General features: G+C 36.6%; 1 protein-coding gene across 2 annotated transcripts in view; it reads right to left on the bottom strand.

Annotated features, from left to right (window-relative positions):
• The window catches only part of Znf385d (zinc finger protein 385D), an 880046-nt gene that overhangs the window by 113746 nt on the left and 753941 nt on the right, over positions 1-12359 (bottom strand). For both annotated transcript variants that reach the window (XM_047530556.1, XM_047530557.1), the window contains one exon: positions 2704-2814. In XM_047530556.1, coding sequence (XP_047386512.1) covers positions 2704-2814 — 111 coding nt within the window. The remainder of the gene's footprint in view (positions 1-2703; positions 2815-12359) is intronic.

Below are 12359 nucleotides of genomic sequence, written 5' to 3'. Positions count from 1 at the left end.
TTTATTTAGGGATAATTTTCCTATATATAGATAAATTGAAAATTTATCTTGGCATTAAATATCTAAATATTTTATACAATTAGTATTTATAGACATAACTAGTCAATAAGTAAACTAATCTATTATGTCCAATTCATTAGTTCTTATTACATCATGATGATACCAGGGTATTTTTACTCCAAGAGAGTCTCCATTCATGTATCTTATATTGTAATGATCAAGCCTTCTTTGCAAGACAATTGAATGTTGCTAGTCATTGAAAAATTCAACATTGGATCTTCCTATTAAAAAATATCATAACTTTAAAAATTAGCACTCCATGATGAATTTATATCCAAGGTTCAAGATAGAGAAAAACATAAGGATGATCAATTCATGTGTCCAGTTTGTACAATATAGCCCAAAGAGGATGGACTGGATCATTTCCTGACAAATTCAAGTGGTCATGACATTCAGTTCAAATCTAACTCAAACTTCTAAATGAAGTATCTGTGGTAGGCTGAATAATGAACTCCTTGATTTGTGAATAGGATATGTTATGGGACAAGGGTTGGGTTAGACTAGCAGATGAAACTGGGGTAGCTAATCCAATGAATTTTAAATAGGGAAATTATACTTGATCATCCAGGTGGGCCCACTGTGAGGACAAAAGTCTGTAAATGTGGGAGAGAGAGGCAGAAGAGTGAGAGGCAGAATGAAGACAGGTGAGGGAGGAAACCCATCATTTGCTGTCTTGGAGACGGGAGGGCTCATAAGCCAAGGAATGAGTGAGGTCTCTGGAAGATGGAAACACAAAGGTCCTGGATTCTCCCCTAGACCCTCCAGAAGGAACGGGCCCTGCCAAACCCTGATTTTATCACTGAGATCTATTTCAGACTTCTCACCTCCAGAACTACAAATTAATAAATTGGTGTTGCTTCAAGACACTAAGACTGTAGTAATTTGGTATGGCAGAGAGAGACATGGTATCCATGCAGTCAAGGATCAAAGGCTGTAATATGTCTAGGGGTGTGTCTGTATTTTTTGAAGCAATTATGACTCAAATCAATTAGTCCAAATCTCCTGAATAACTTGACCGGGTACTCAGGTATTGCGGTTAAAGAAAAATTTGACCACGTGCCAGGCAGTTGTGAAAGCAAGGTTATGAGGACAGAAGCCCTAATACATACCTATCGAGCCCTGAGCCACCTTAAATTTTCATAAGCAAAAGAAGTTGCTACTCCTTCTTTTCAAGGAAATAAGATGAGCATATATATTAATATTTCTTATGTCATATTACATTCTTGTTTATAATGTTTATTTGTTGTAAATAAAGCTCATATGTTGAAATCCTAACCTCCAAGGTGATGTTACAAGGTGGGTTTTTGAGGAAGCGGGCAGAACTCTCACAAATAAGATGGGGACCTCTATGAAAAGGGTTCCGAATGCTCCTTCACCCTTCCACCATGTTACAATATAGTGAAAATGCACCATCTATAAACTAGGCTGCAGGCCCTTGTCAGACACCAATTGCCAGCACTTTCATCTTGGACTTCTCTAAAACTGTGAGAAATAATTTCTGCAGTTTATATTTGGTTATAACAGCCCAAATGGACTAAGACAGGTACTATGCAAGCAATCTTCTCTTTTTAAAGTCAACAGAAGGAATGTTTTGATTGCACTAGTAGCATTGAGTAAGACAATAGCAATCCTTAAAACAGAATGAAATGCTCTCACAGAAGAAATGAGCCACTTTTTATGTGCCATATCTATTTCCGATACCCGATTATCTCATATTCTATTTCATCACCTGAGCATCTAAAAGACCTGTTTGTCTATGGAGATTAAATCCTGGTAGTTTTAATAATCTCTGGCATTCTGATCTATTTGGACATCTCCACAATGTCTGTCGACTTAGGACAAGGTGATAGAGGATCCATTTTTATAGCATGGGGTCTGGATGGTGTCCAATTCCCATTCCTTGCAAACTAACATTCTTTGTCTCTTCTGCATTTTTTAAGGTCAACTTCACACCCAAGCACGTATTAGGGTGCAAAAGGGGTTATTAAGATTTTTTATACTGGCCACAAGTTGAAATCAGTATAGCTGCGATGAATTCAGAATCCACCTGGTTCTTATCAAAAGTAGACGTGGTGTGAATAACTTGTGAATCACTGGTCAGGTTCTTAGATGTTTCCCTTCCGTTTTCTACTTACATTTTATTCTTTGGGGGCTTTAGTGATTTGAGGTCTTTAGAATTCCCTATTAAATTGCTAATGCTCCTAGGATACTAATCAGAGAGCTCTAAAAAAATATAATCCAGAATGCAGAACTAATCTGGAATTGGGGGCCTCTATGGCAGGCTAAGAGAGCTTACAAATAAATTCTTGGCCTTGAAATATGTTTTGGTATGTATCTTATTTCAGAGGTGTCATCTACTGAATACTTCATTGGTCCAAAATTTGACTGTTCTCCCAAAACAAACCTATTATCTACATTTATCATTCCAAATCAAGTATATAAGACTGTATATGTATGATTTCTCTATAGAGAACAACCAAATATAATGACCCCCCAAATTAAGGCACATATGGAGTTAAATGTCATCTTTGGATTTTGACATGCTAAGTTACTGGAGAAAAATGTTTAAGAAATATTTTCTCCTGGAAGATTAGAAGTGCATAATACATTTCTTTTTTAGTGAATACTAAATGATAAACTTACATCGGAATTAAATCTCAACTGGCAAATGTTGCATGATATGATTTGCTTTCTTCGATGAGGAAGAGGAACCCCGAATGTATGATTTATTACAGCTTTCTGAATCGGGTCCATCTGTAATGAGAAAAATACAACAAATAGAAATAAAGCTTGTCAGTTCCATTGGAATGTTGCCTATTTCATTAAAGAGCCAATCTGTACAGCTTCCATCTACTGTTCACATTATAAAGACCATTTTTATTCTAAGAAAAGGCATTTCTACTTTCTTGGAAAATAGATAACAATAAGCCTGAAGCTCAGTATGATAAGGAAATGAAAAATGTACCCATTAGAGTCTGCATACCAAGTGCTTTTCTCATTTAGGATTAACAATTTTTGCAGTTAGATAGTCCTTAAGTGTAATTAAAGGTTTATCAAAATTAGAGTTCTTGTTAATGTCAGCAACCTATCCCATTGCCCCCAAATGGACTTTAAAACAGACTTAGCCTGTTGAGCAACTATGAAAATAAATATACAGTATTATTCAACTTTAATCTTATGATATGCTTGGAATCTTTCAGCCTCCAAATGTATAGCATACAAATCTACTTCCCAAGAATTGATGCATATGGAGTTATTTAAGGTATTCAGCAATCATTTATTGACCATCTAATATATACTGATATCCTATGGACTTATTTTGGTGGTTTAAAGTGGTTTGGTCAGATGCCTGTTCTCTCACTCCATTCCATCCCAAAATATGACAAACAACAAAATGTAATGTCTGTAATCCACTTCTGATAAAACTTAATGTCCATTCATTAAGCTCTATCTTATGGTTCACTTCTGTGATTCTTAAGAGAGTCATGTCAAAATATTTAATTCTTAATTTTTCTGCAACCTCTTTGATTCTCTGTCTTTTAAAAATTTTTTTTATTTTGCTTCCTGGGGATTGAACCCATGGGTGCACAACCATTGAGCTACATCCCCAGTTCATTTTATTTTTTTATTTTGAGACAGGGTCTTGCTAAGTTGCCCAGGCTGGACTCGAACTTGCAATCCTCTTGTGTCAGTCTCTCAAAGTTGTGATGAGGTTTAAATGTGATAATTCATGAAATTCACTTAACACAATCAGTTCTGTGTGCATTAAGTAATCAATAGATGTTGACTACTATGTTTTATGCATCGCAAGGCACGTGAAGATAAAGGTTAACATGAACCTCACACTCCTACAGTCATTGTTGGCAACATACCCATTTCATATATGGGCAAAAACATTTCAAAATTATTCCAATTCTATCTACCTACTACCTACCTACCTACCTACCTGTCTATCTCCATGACTTCTGTTGAAGGCCTACAAAATTACGAGCTTTTTATCCGATTCAAAGTTATAATGAGACAAGACTTGAGACAGCCCAGAAATAACTTGACACATACCTTGAAAAGCTAAGAATATGTCTGAGAAATGATGCCTGATACTTAGCTTGTGCTCCACATTAAGTTCATTAATTCCCCCAGAAAGGGCATTGATAAGTTCCAGTTGGTTTTGTGCATTTCCAGTCACTGGGACTCTGGCTCCCAGGCTCTCTCTACTGGTAGGTAGGAGAAAGTTTCTGTCTCTTCTACATTCACACCTCCTCATTAGATTGCTGAGGCACTTTTTTTTTTTTTTTTTTTTTTTTTTTTTGTGGTGCTGGGGATTGAACCCAGGGCCTTGTGCTTGCAAGGCAAGCACTCTACCAACTGAGCTATATCCCCAGCCTGCTGAAGCACTTTTGATGTACACTTGTAAACCACAGCAACAACAAAAATGACAGCATTCAGCATTTATTAAATGCCTACAGGTGGGAAGCTTGAGGCTATCTATTCACCAGTTATAGTGACCAAGAACTCATGGGTCTGATCATTTTTATTGTCCACTTCCCCTTTGAATTTATCATCTCATATCAATCCTTGCCCAGATTCTGGGTGAAACTCAGGCTGCCCCTATCATTTTTCTAGTCACTTCCAGGTACATACAAATAATAGGATACCCTCCCTCACTTACTGAATTCTATCATACTATCTTTTTAATGAGTTGAAGTTAGCTATACTTTATCAGTTTAAATTCAGTCCAGTGTTGTAATCTCAACTTTAAAAAATCAGTTTAAAGTCGAGTGTGGTGGTGCACACCTGTAATCCCAGGGACTCAGGAGGCTGAGGCAGGAGGATAAGGAGTTCAAAGCCAGCCTCAGCAAAAGTGAGGCACTAAGTCACTCAGTGAGGCCCTGTCTCTTAATCAAATACAAAATAAGGCTGGGGATGTGGCTGAGAGGTCGAGTGTCCCCTAGTTCAATCCCCAGTACCCCTAAAAATATCAATTTAAAATTACAGTAAATCTTTCCCTTAGCATGGGCCTGCTATAGGTTTGAGGGTGAAAGGTCACAGGGATTATTCTTTACACTTACTGCCAAGTTTCCCATCCCAGTCAAGCTTCCAAACTTTCCTCAACTCCACCTCATCCCTGCTTCCACCCTGTTAATATTAACAATGCACAGAGTGTGAGATAGTAGTTATGTAAGGGTGTGAATGGCTGGTCTTAGGGGCTTCCCTCCCACTCCCTGGGATTACTCTTACACCATCTTTCACATGTCATCACCAGAACAACCGCCAGAGATGATTTACCCCTCAGCTGAAAGAAAAGTCAAAAGAAGAAAAAGAACACCAGCTTAGAGAAGTTCTCACTGGGTGCTGTTGGGGGTGTTCTGGGTCTAAACAGGCCCCTTTTCTTTCAGAGGATAAGGTGAATTATGCCTGTGATCCATTAAGGAATATTAATGTCTCCAAATGATGCTTTGAAATATAAAAGTACTGCATATTTATAACAAAGATGAACTCTGAAAATACCTACTGCCGAGTTTTATCATATATTGGTAAGCAAGGAATTATTTTGGTCTTTTGATAACACTGGGGAACCTGTGACTATATTCAATCCAAATCTGTGTAGGAGGTATTTTGGAACTAGATACTTCATGCAAATGTGGCATATTCTCTAGATTAAATTCTTTTGTTTGAATTGAATGATGTTCTGATCACTGTGGCTATAAAATCAGATTTCAAAATGCAAAGTGGTATATTCTTCTTCAGAGACAATTTTATTTCCCAGTATACTCAAGGGAAGAAAAAAACACTTAACAGAATTATACTTTAAAGGTAGATTTCATAAACTACAACTAAACCACCAAAAGCAATTATCTTTTATCATTTTAGAAATCTAGTGCAACAAAATGATAAAATTTAACACCTTTATCAATAAAAGCAAACAATCTTTCTACTATATGTGTTAATAAGTGCACATACATAACAAATTACATTGAGTAATTATGAAAGTCTAAATACTAGTCATTGTTAAATACTGAATTAAGTGATATTACATGCTATGCTATTAAAAGTATTATCTACTATCAAATCTACAGATATACACAACAGCCATTTAGATCTTTCACCTAATGTTTTAATTATTTACCACTATAAACTTTCTGCTTAAAAGAAAATCATATATGTTGATTTTTCTCCCCACAAACCAACAGATCTGTTCTGTTAAAACAAGATCTCACTATATGTGAATGTATTACCAGGTTTTCGGCAAAATCAGTCTTATTAGAGGCCACAATATGTGGTAATGAAGAAAGAAGGGGTTCTTGGATCAAACAAGTTGTAGAAAATTAAAATACTAGCCCAGAAATTCACAGTGCGTAACAATATTAAAATCTGAGACATCCTACAATGAAATTGTTCTAATATAACTTATAAAATAATATATAGCTAATAGAGATTATTTTTGTTTTAGTTGTTTTTAAATTCAGTATGTTTTTTCCATAAAGGTAAGTTTAGAAAATGGTGATCTGTGAAAAACAAAAATCATTTAAAAAATGCAAATAAAAGGTAAAGGCTTCAGTGTAAAAACACTAAGGTAAAATTGTAATACATAGAAATCAGGGTACATAAAACTCTTCAGCCACATTCTACTATAGCTTAGCACTGCATTAAAAACAAAAGAAATGGCAAAAATTGATACGGTCTTTTATAAAATACATTGGTCTGAGTTCTGAATTGGGGTATTTTGAAGGGTAGAATATCTACATCCATGTTCCACCTTCTCAAAACAAAAGCAAAGAATGATACACCACGGATTGATATGCCTACCCAAACTCAAGACTAAAATTCAATTTCAAACTCAGCCTATGGCCTTATTTAAAGCCAAATGAATATGTTTTTCTTCATTTCAGGCTTAAGGACCTTTGCATTTCTATCTGAGGCTGAGGTTTTCACCACCTCCCTCTGGGCATTCTGCTAAATGGATTTATAAATGAGCATGCAAGGGGCACATCTCAGGGGAAGCAGCCCAGCTCCAGAGTTTCTTCTCTATGGTGCCGGTTGCATTTTTTGGAAAGAAGGAAGCTTAACCCTGAGTTTGCATTTCCTGCTCTAGGAGACTTCCTCTCTTTCTCTGTCCTGTTATTATTGTGTCTTTCAGTTTTTAAATAAAAAAAAAAGAACTTAAATGCCAGGAAGTTTTAGAAGTCCACAAATGTAAAGGTTGTCTCTTCCAGCTGGTATTTCTATATAATAATGGCTAATACCAATAATTCTAAAGGTTACGCTTACAGATACTGTGTGTTTGATGTTTATAAGCATTATTTCTATCCTAACTGAGAAGCTCATTTTGTGTGAATATCACACAACTAGTAAGTGGCAGAGCTATCTCACACTCAAAAGCCTCCCACCCTGCCTCCCGTCCCCAACTCTCTTGGGTGCCATGATGAAACTTTGTGATGTATATAACTGGCTACAAATTTGCCGGACCTCATGACCCATATACAAGTTTGATAACTTGCCAAATACAGGTATGTGTGGATATTTGCAACTCTCTGGTATTGAGTGACATTGAGTAGAGAACCTGGATATTGACTGGTTATTGATTATAGCAACTTCCACTGAGTAAAATTTATATTTATATGACTTACATTAACTCACTAGACAACACAAATGAAAAAAATTTCAAATCTCATATAAATTTGTCCTTTTGAGAAACTTGTGATTTTTGTTCTTTTTAAATGGATATATAACTTATAAGAAAATGCACAACTGCTAAGAATACCATATATCAACATTTTAAAAACATATGCATATTCTAATGTGCTTTTTCTCTCTCAACAGAGAAAATTTCCAGCATTTTAATGAGTGCACTCTGTTCCTGGCCAGAACTGTAATCATCATCATGAGATCTTACCATATATTATTTTTGCTTGCTTGCTTTTGTACTTCATAAAAATGTAAATTATAGAGCATACATTTTTCTGACTTTTTTTTTCATTCAATGTAGTGTCTGCAAGTAATTTTTTCATTTTCACTGCTATTTAGTATTCCACTCTATGATCGTATAACAATCACTTGCCAATTCTATTGTTTAAGTACATGTGGGATGTTTCCTGTTGGAATCCTTAGGAGTAAGTTACCACAAATATTTCTGAGCATGTGTTTGTTGGAATATAGCAATCATTTCCCTGAGATGCATTTCCAGAAATTAAATTCCCATGTTGCAAAATATGCAGAGGTGAAGTTTTCATGGAGAGTGTTGAAGAGGTTTCTAAAATGCATGCTGCAATATTGCAATGAGCTTCTGGCACCAACTACTGAGAGTGTACATTCCACAGGTGAAGGATATATTCCTCAGTAAGACTGTCCCCACCTCAGATGCCAACCACAAGTTTAGGGGTCCCCAAGCACTTGTGACACACTGGCCCCAAATTTGGGAGTTCTAATGTTCCAGGCAGTTTCAATCACTTACTAAATGACTTGCAGACCTCAAAACTGTAGTTTTACTATAAAGGATACAAATCAGAACCAGACAAAAAGACCCACAGGACAAGAACTTTGAGGATCCCAAAGGCAGAGTTTCCAGATTCTCTCCTTGTGGAAACAGGAAGATCATTTTCCCTAAACTTTCCAGACCAGAAAACTCCTCTATGTCTTGCTGCCCAGAGTTTTTATTGGGGTTTACTATGTAGACACAATGGATTACATCACTCACTGGGCACTTGAATGAATTCAGTCTCAGTCACCCTCACTCCCTGTGGGTTGGACTGCTATTGTTTGACTCAGGGCCTGAGTTGTCTATTCACATGGTTAGTCTTTCTGGTGACAAGGTCTCATCCTGAGTCATATCATTAGTGTAAACTCAGATATGATCCAAGCAGTTCACCATGAAAACAAAGATGTTCCTGTTACTTATAAAATTCCAGTGTTAGAGATTACCTCCCAGGAACTGAGGACCAAAACGATACAGTATTTTTGGTACCAGGGGTTGAACTCAGGAGCACTTAACCACTGAGCCACATCCCCAGTCCTTTTTTTTTTTTTTTTTTTTTTTTTGAGACAGGGTGTCAGTATGTTGCTTACAGTCTCACTAAGTTGCTGAGGCTGGCTTCAAACCTGCCATCCTCTACCTCAGCCTCCCAAGCCACTGGGACTATAGGCAAACACCACCAGGCTGGGCTCAAGAGTCTTTATTATAAACAGTCATACATCCTTGTATCCTCAAATGCATAATTTTATAGTGGTGTAAGCATAATGCAGAAAGTATATTTCCTTTTCACTTATTAATATTAAAATTAACACTTTCGCTTAACTTTGATTTTCATATTAACCAATTAAATCATGACAGGCTGTTTTCCTAAATGATTGTACCTTAATTCACTTAACCACTTCCTGACGCCAGAGGTTTAGGTTGTTGCAATTTTAACCAGCACCGTGTAGATCGTCCCTATGTGTATGGCTTCCTGAGAACCACGGCATCTTAGAGCTGGATGGAATCACAATGATCCTATTTTGTCCTTTCATTCTAATGGCAAGGCCATTGATGGCCACATAGGTGAAGAGATGGGAGCAGAAAAGTGATAGCAAGCCAACTCTCCCACCTCCTAATGCTTGGTCCTGGCCAGAATAATATAAGATACTTTATATAACCCTTCTTCTTTCCCCCAAAATAGAAAGTAACGAATGGTTAAGTTGTAGTATGAAATTTCTCGAGTTTTACTAGCTCGTCCTTCTGTTTTAACCTTTGTGTTTCTTCCACTCTACAGTGGGGTGGCGATGACCACTGCTGGGCTGTGGATGATGAATTCCGTTGAGAGCTGATGGAGCCAGTGCTGTCTGGGGACACAGAAAGAACTCATTCATGAAGCTGCTTCTGTTACTGTTATTTCACAGCAATGAGAGCAGTCACCACCGTTCCTTTCTAGCAGCAGAAATATAGATAGAGTAGACAGATGGCTCAAAGGGCCCATGTGATCCACAGCTTTCCAGGAAGAGATAAATGAGCTCAACTACATTAAAGTTCAAGTGAAATTTGTAGAAAATGATGCTAACTGAAACCAGGCACTTGCATGTGTGAGGCCCGTCCAGGAGGACCTCTGTGCCGTATCTCATTAGGTCTCCACAACATCCCTGGGAGCTGGTTACTGATTTGAATCCCTTTTTGCATAGGAGTTTTAAGCACAGAGACATGAAGGTAACTGGATTATGAATCACAATGATCCTATTTTGTTCTCTCCTTCTATTGGCAAGGCCATTATTGGCCACAGGGGTGAAGAGCTTCCAGAACTGTGATTTAACTCCAAGAATCCTAACTCAACTGCCTGTAATCTTAACCGTTGTGCTTTATTTCCATTCGTGAGCAAATGAAGTAAATTTGCCTAAACAAGATGGAAATGTCTGCAGCATCTAAATAAATCAAAGATCATGTACTCCAGACATATGGAGGTATTTCAGAAATCACCATGTAAAAAGGTAGATACCAATGGCAAAAGAAATGGTCAGTGCTTCCTATAAGGTAACTTGTAGAGGAGAAAATATGAATGAGCAGTAAAAGTAAATGTACCATGACTGCGAAAACGAACTTTAAAATAACAAGGACATAGTTCTTATCCACATTCTTATCCATACAGGTGGCAAAAATAAGCCTGAAAACCTTAGGTATAGACAAGGACTTGAGACAAGTGGAAAAAATTTGGCAGCACCTAGGGACACTGCAAATGAACCAAAAATATGACCTAAACATTATGCTTCTAGAGAAACTAGCTCATCTGCAAACAGAGATCACAAGGAGGTTCCCCGAGTTTTGTCTGTGTGAACAAAGACACAACTGAAAACCAAAAAAAAATTCCAGCCCACCACAGAAGAGATGATGCAGGTCAAAACCTGGTGAGATAGAATATCATACAGAAGTTACAAGGAACTTGTGAAGTATTCATTGGCCAGCTTAGAGAAATGAAAAAAAAAAAAAGGTGCATAAGAATATTTATAATGTGATAACAGACAATAAAGCAATCATGCACACATCATCAAAAAACAGAGCAGGAAGTCAGTCTGGAAACATTTCACCACTCAAAGAAATAGTGTGTCTAAGCAATGACCATCAATTACTACTCAGAAACAGAAAGAGAACAGAGAGCAGGCATCTCCTAAGGAACTGCCATACCACCAGAAGGAAGTCCTGTCAAAAAAGGTTCAACATGAATGTGACAAGGACTCCAGGTGTGATGATCTGCTGGCAGGAAAGAGAGGAACACAAAGACAAGTTGAAAGTCTCTACATCAATAAGCTCAGAAATTCTAACTCTCAGAAACTACAGAACAAATGGCAAGATTTTTTTTTTAATTAATAAAGTGCTAAAAATTAGTTGGGAGAAGATATGTAACTTTAAAGATACTTAAAAAAGATATTCCAACCAACTCCAAAACTTGAGCCTTCTAGGGATCCTGATACTAATGAAGTACACAATAAATATTAGCAGACAACTGGAGGAACATAAAATTAGATTTTTATAAAAGGGAATTGTATTCTAGTTTTTAAGCATGATAAATAGTTATGTTTTAAAAGTCACTATCATCTGGAAAAAAATATGTGAAATATATACCAAGGAAATGATATTACAACTGGGATTTGGTTCAAAATAATTGGAAAAATTTAGAGAGTAAGCAACTGCGGAATGCAGACGAAACAAGTCATAGATATGTAGTTATTTATTATCCTCTTCTATTCCTACATGTTTGGTATATTATATAATAAAAAGCTAGTAATAAACACACATACTAAAATTTCATTAATTGTGGATGTACACTTTAAAATATAAAAGGACATTTACATATAAAATGTATGAGATTAGTGTATAAGGAATGGTATATGCCCAGTTCCTAATAATTGTTGCCTTTGTGGCTTCTAAGATTAGGATTAGTGCAGTAGCTAAAGAGGTCTATAGCTACATCTGTGGTTCATTTTTTAAAAAAATACATAAAATAACTAGAAGCAAAATTGACAAAATATTAACAATTATAAAATTCTGAGTAATATGAATGTGGGTTTTGTTATAATATTTGTCACACAAAGAACAATTTTACATCTGAAAGGAGAGTGTCAATCATTCAATATCATCCATGAGGAAAAATAATTTGGGAAGATACTTTTATTCTCTTTTCAGTGGGATTTGAATTGGTAGGGGATTTAATGAGAATACCAGTCAACCAAGAACAAGACACAGCTCTGCACGAGGTGGTGTTTCATGGCAGTATACACCAAGTCTCATGGGTTCTGTGCTTCTGTCCAGCAGCAAAGGACGTGTGGGAGTTTAACAAACA

The sequence above is a fragment of the Sciurus carolinensis genome, chromosome 17 (genome assembly GCF_902686445.1).
Source record: "Sciurus carolinensis chromosome 17, mSciCar1.2, whole genome shotgun sequence".
Taxonomy (NCBI): Eukaryota; Metazoa; Chordata; class Mammalia; order Rodentia; family Sciuridae; genus Sciurus; species Sciurus carolinensis.
The sequence above is the reverse complement of the archived record's forward strand: the minus strand, read 5'-3'. Positions and strand labels throughout refer to the sequence as shown.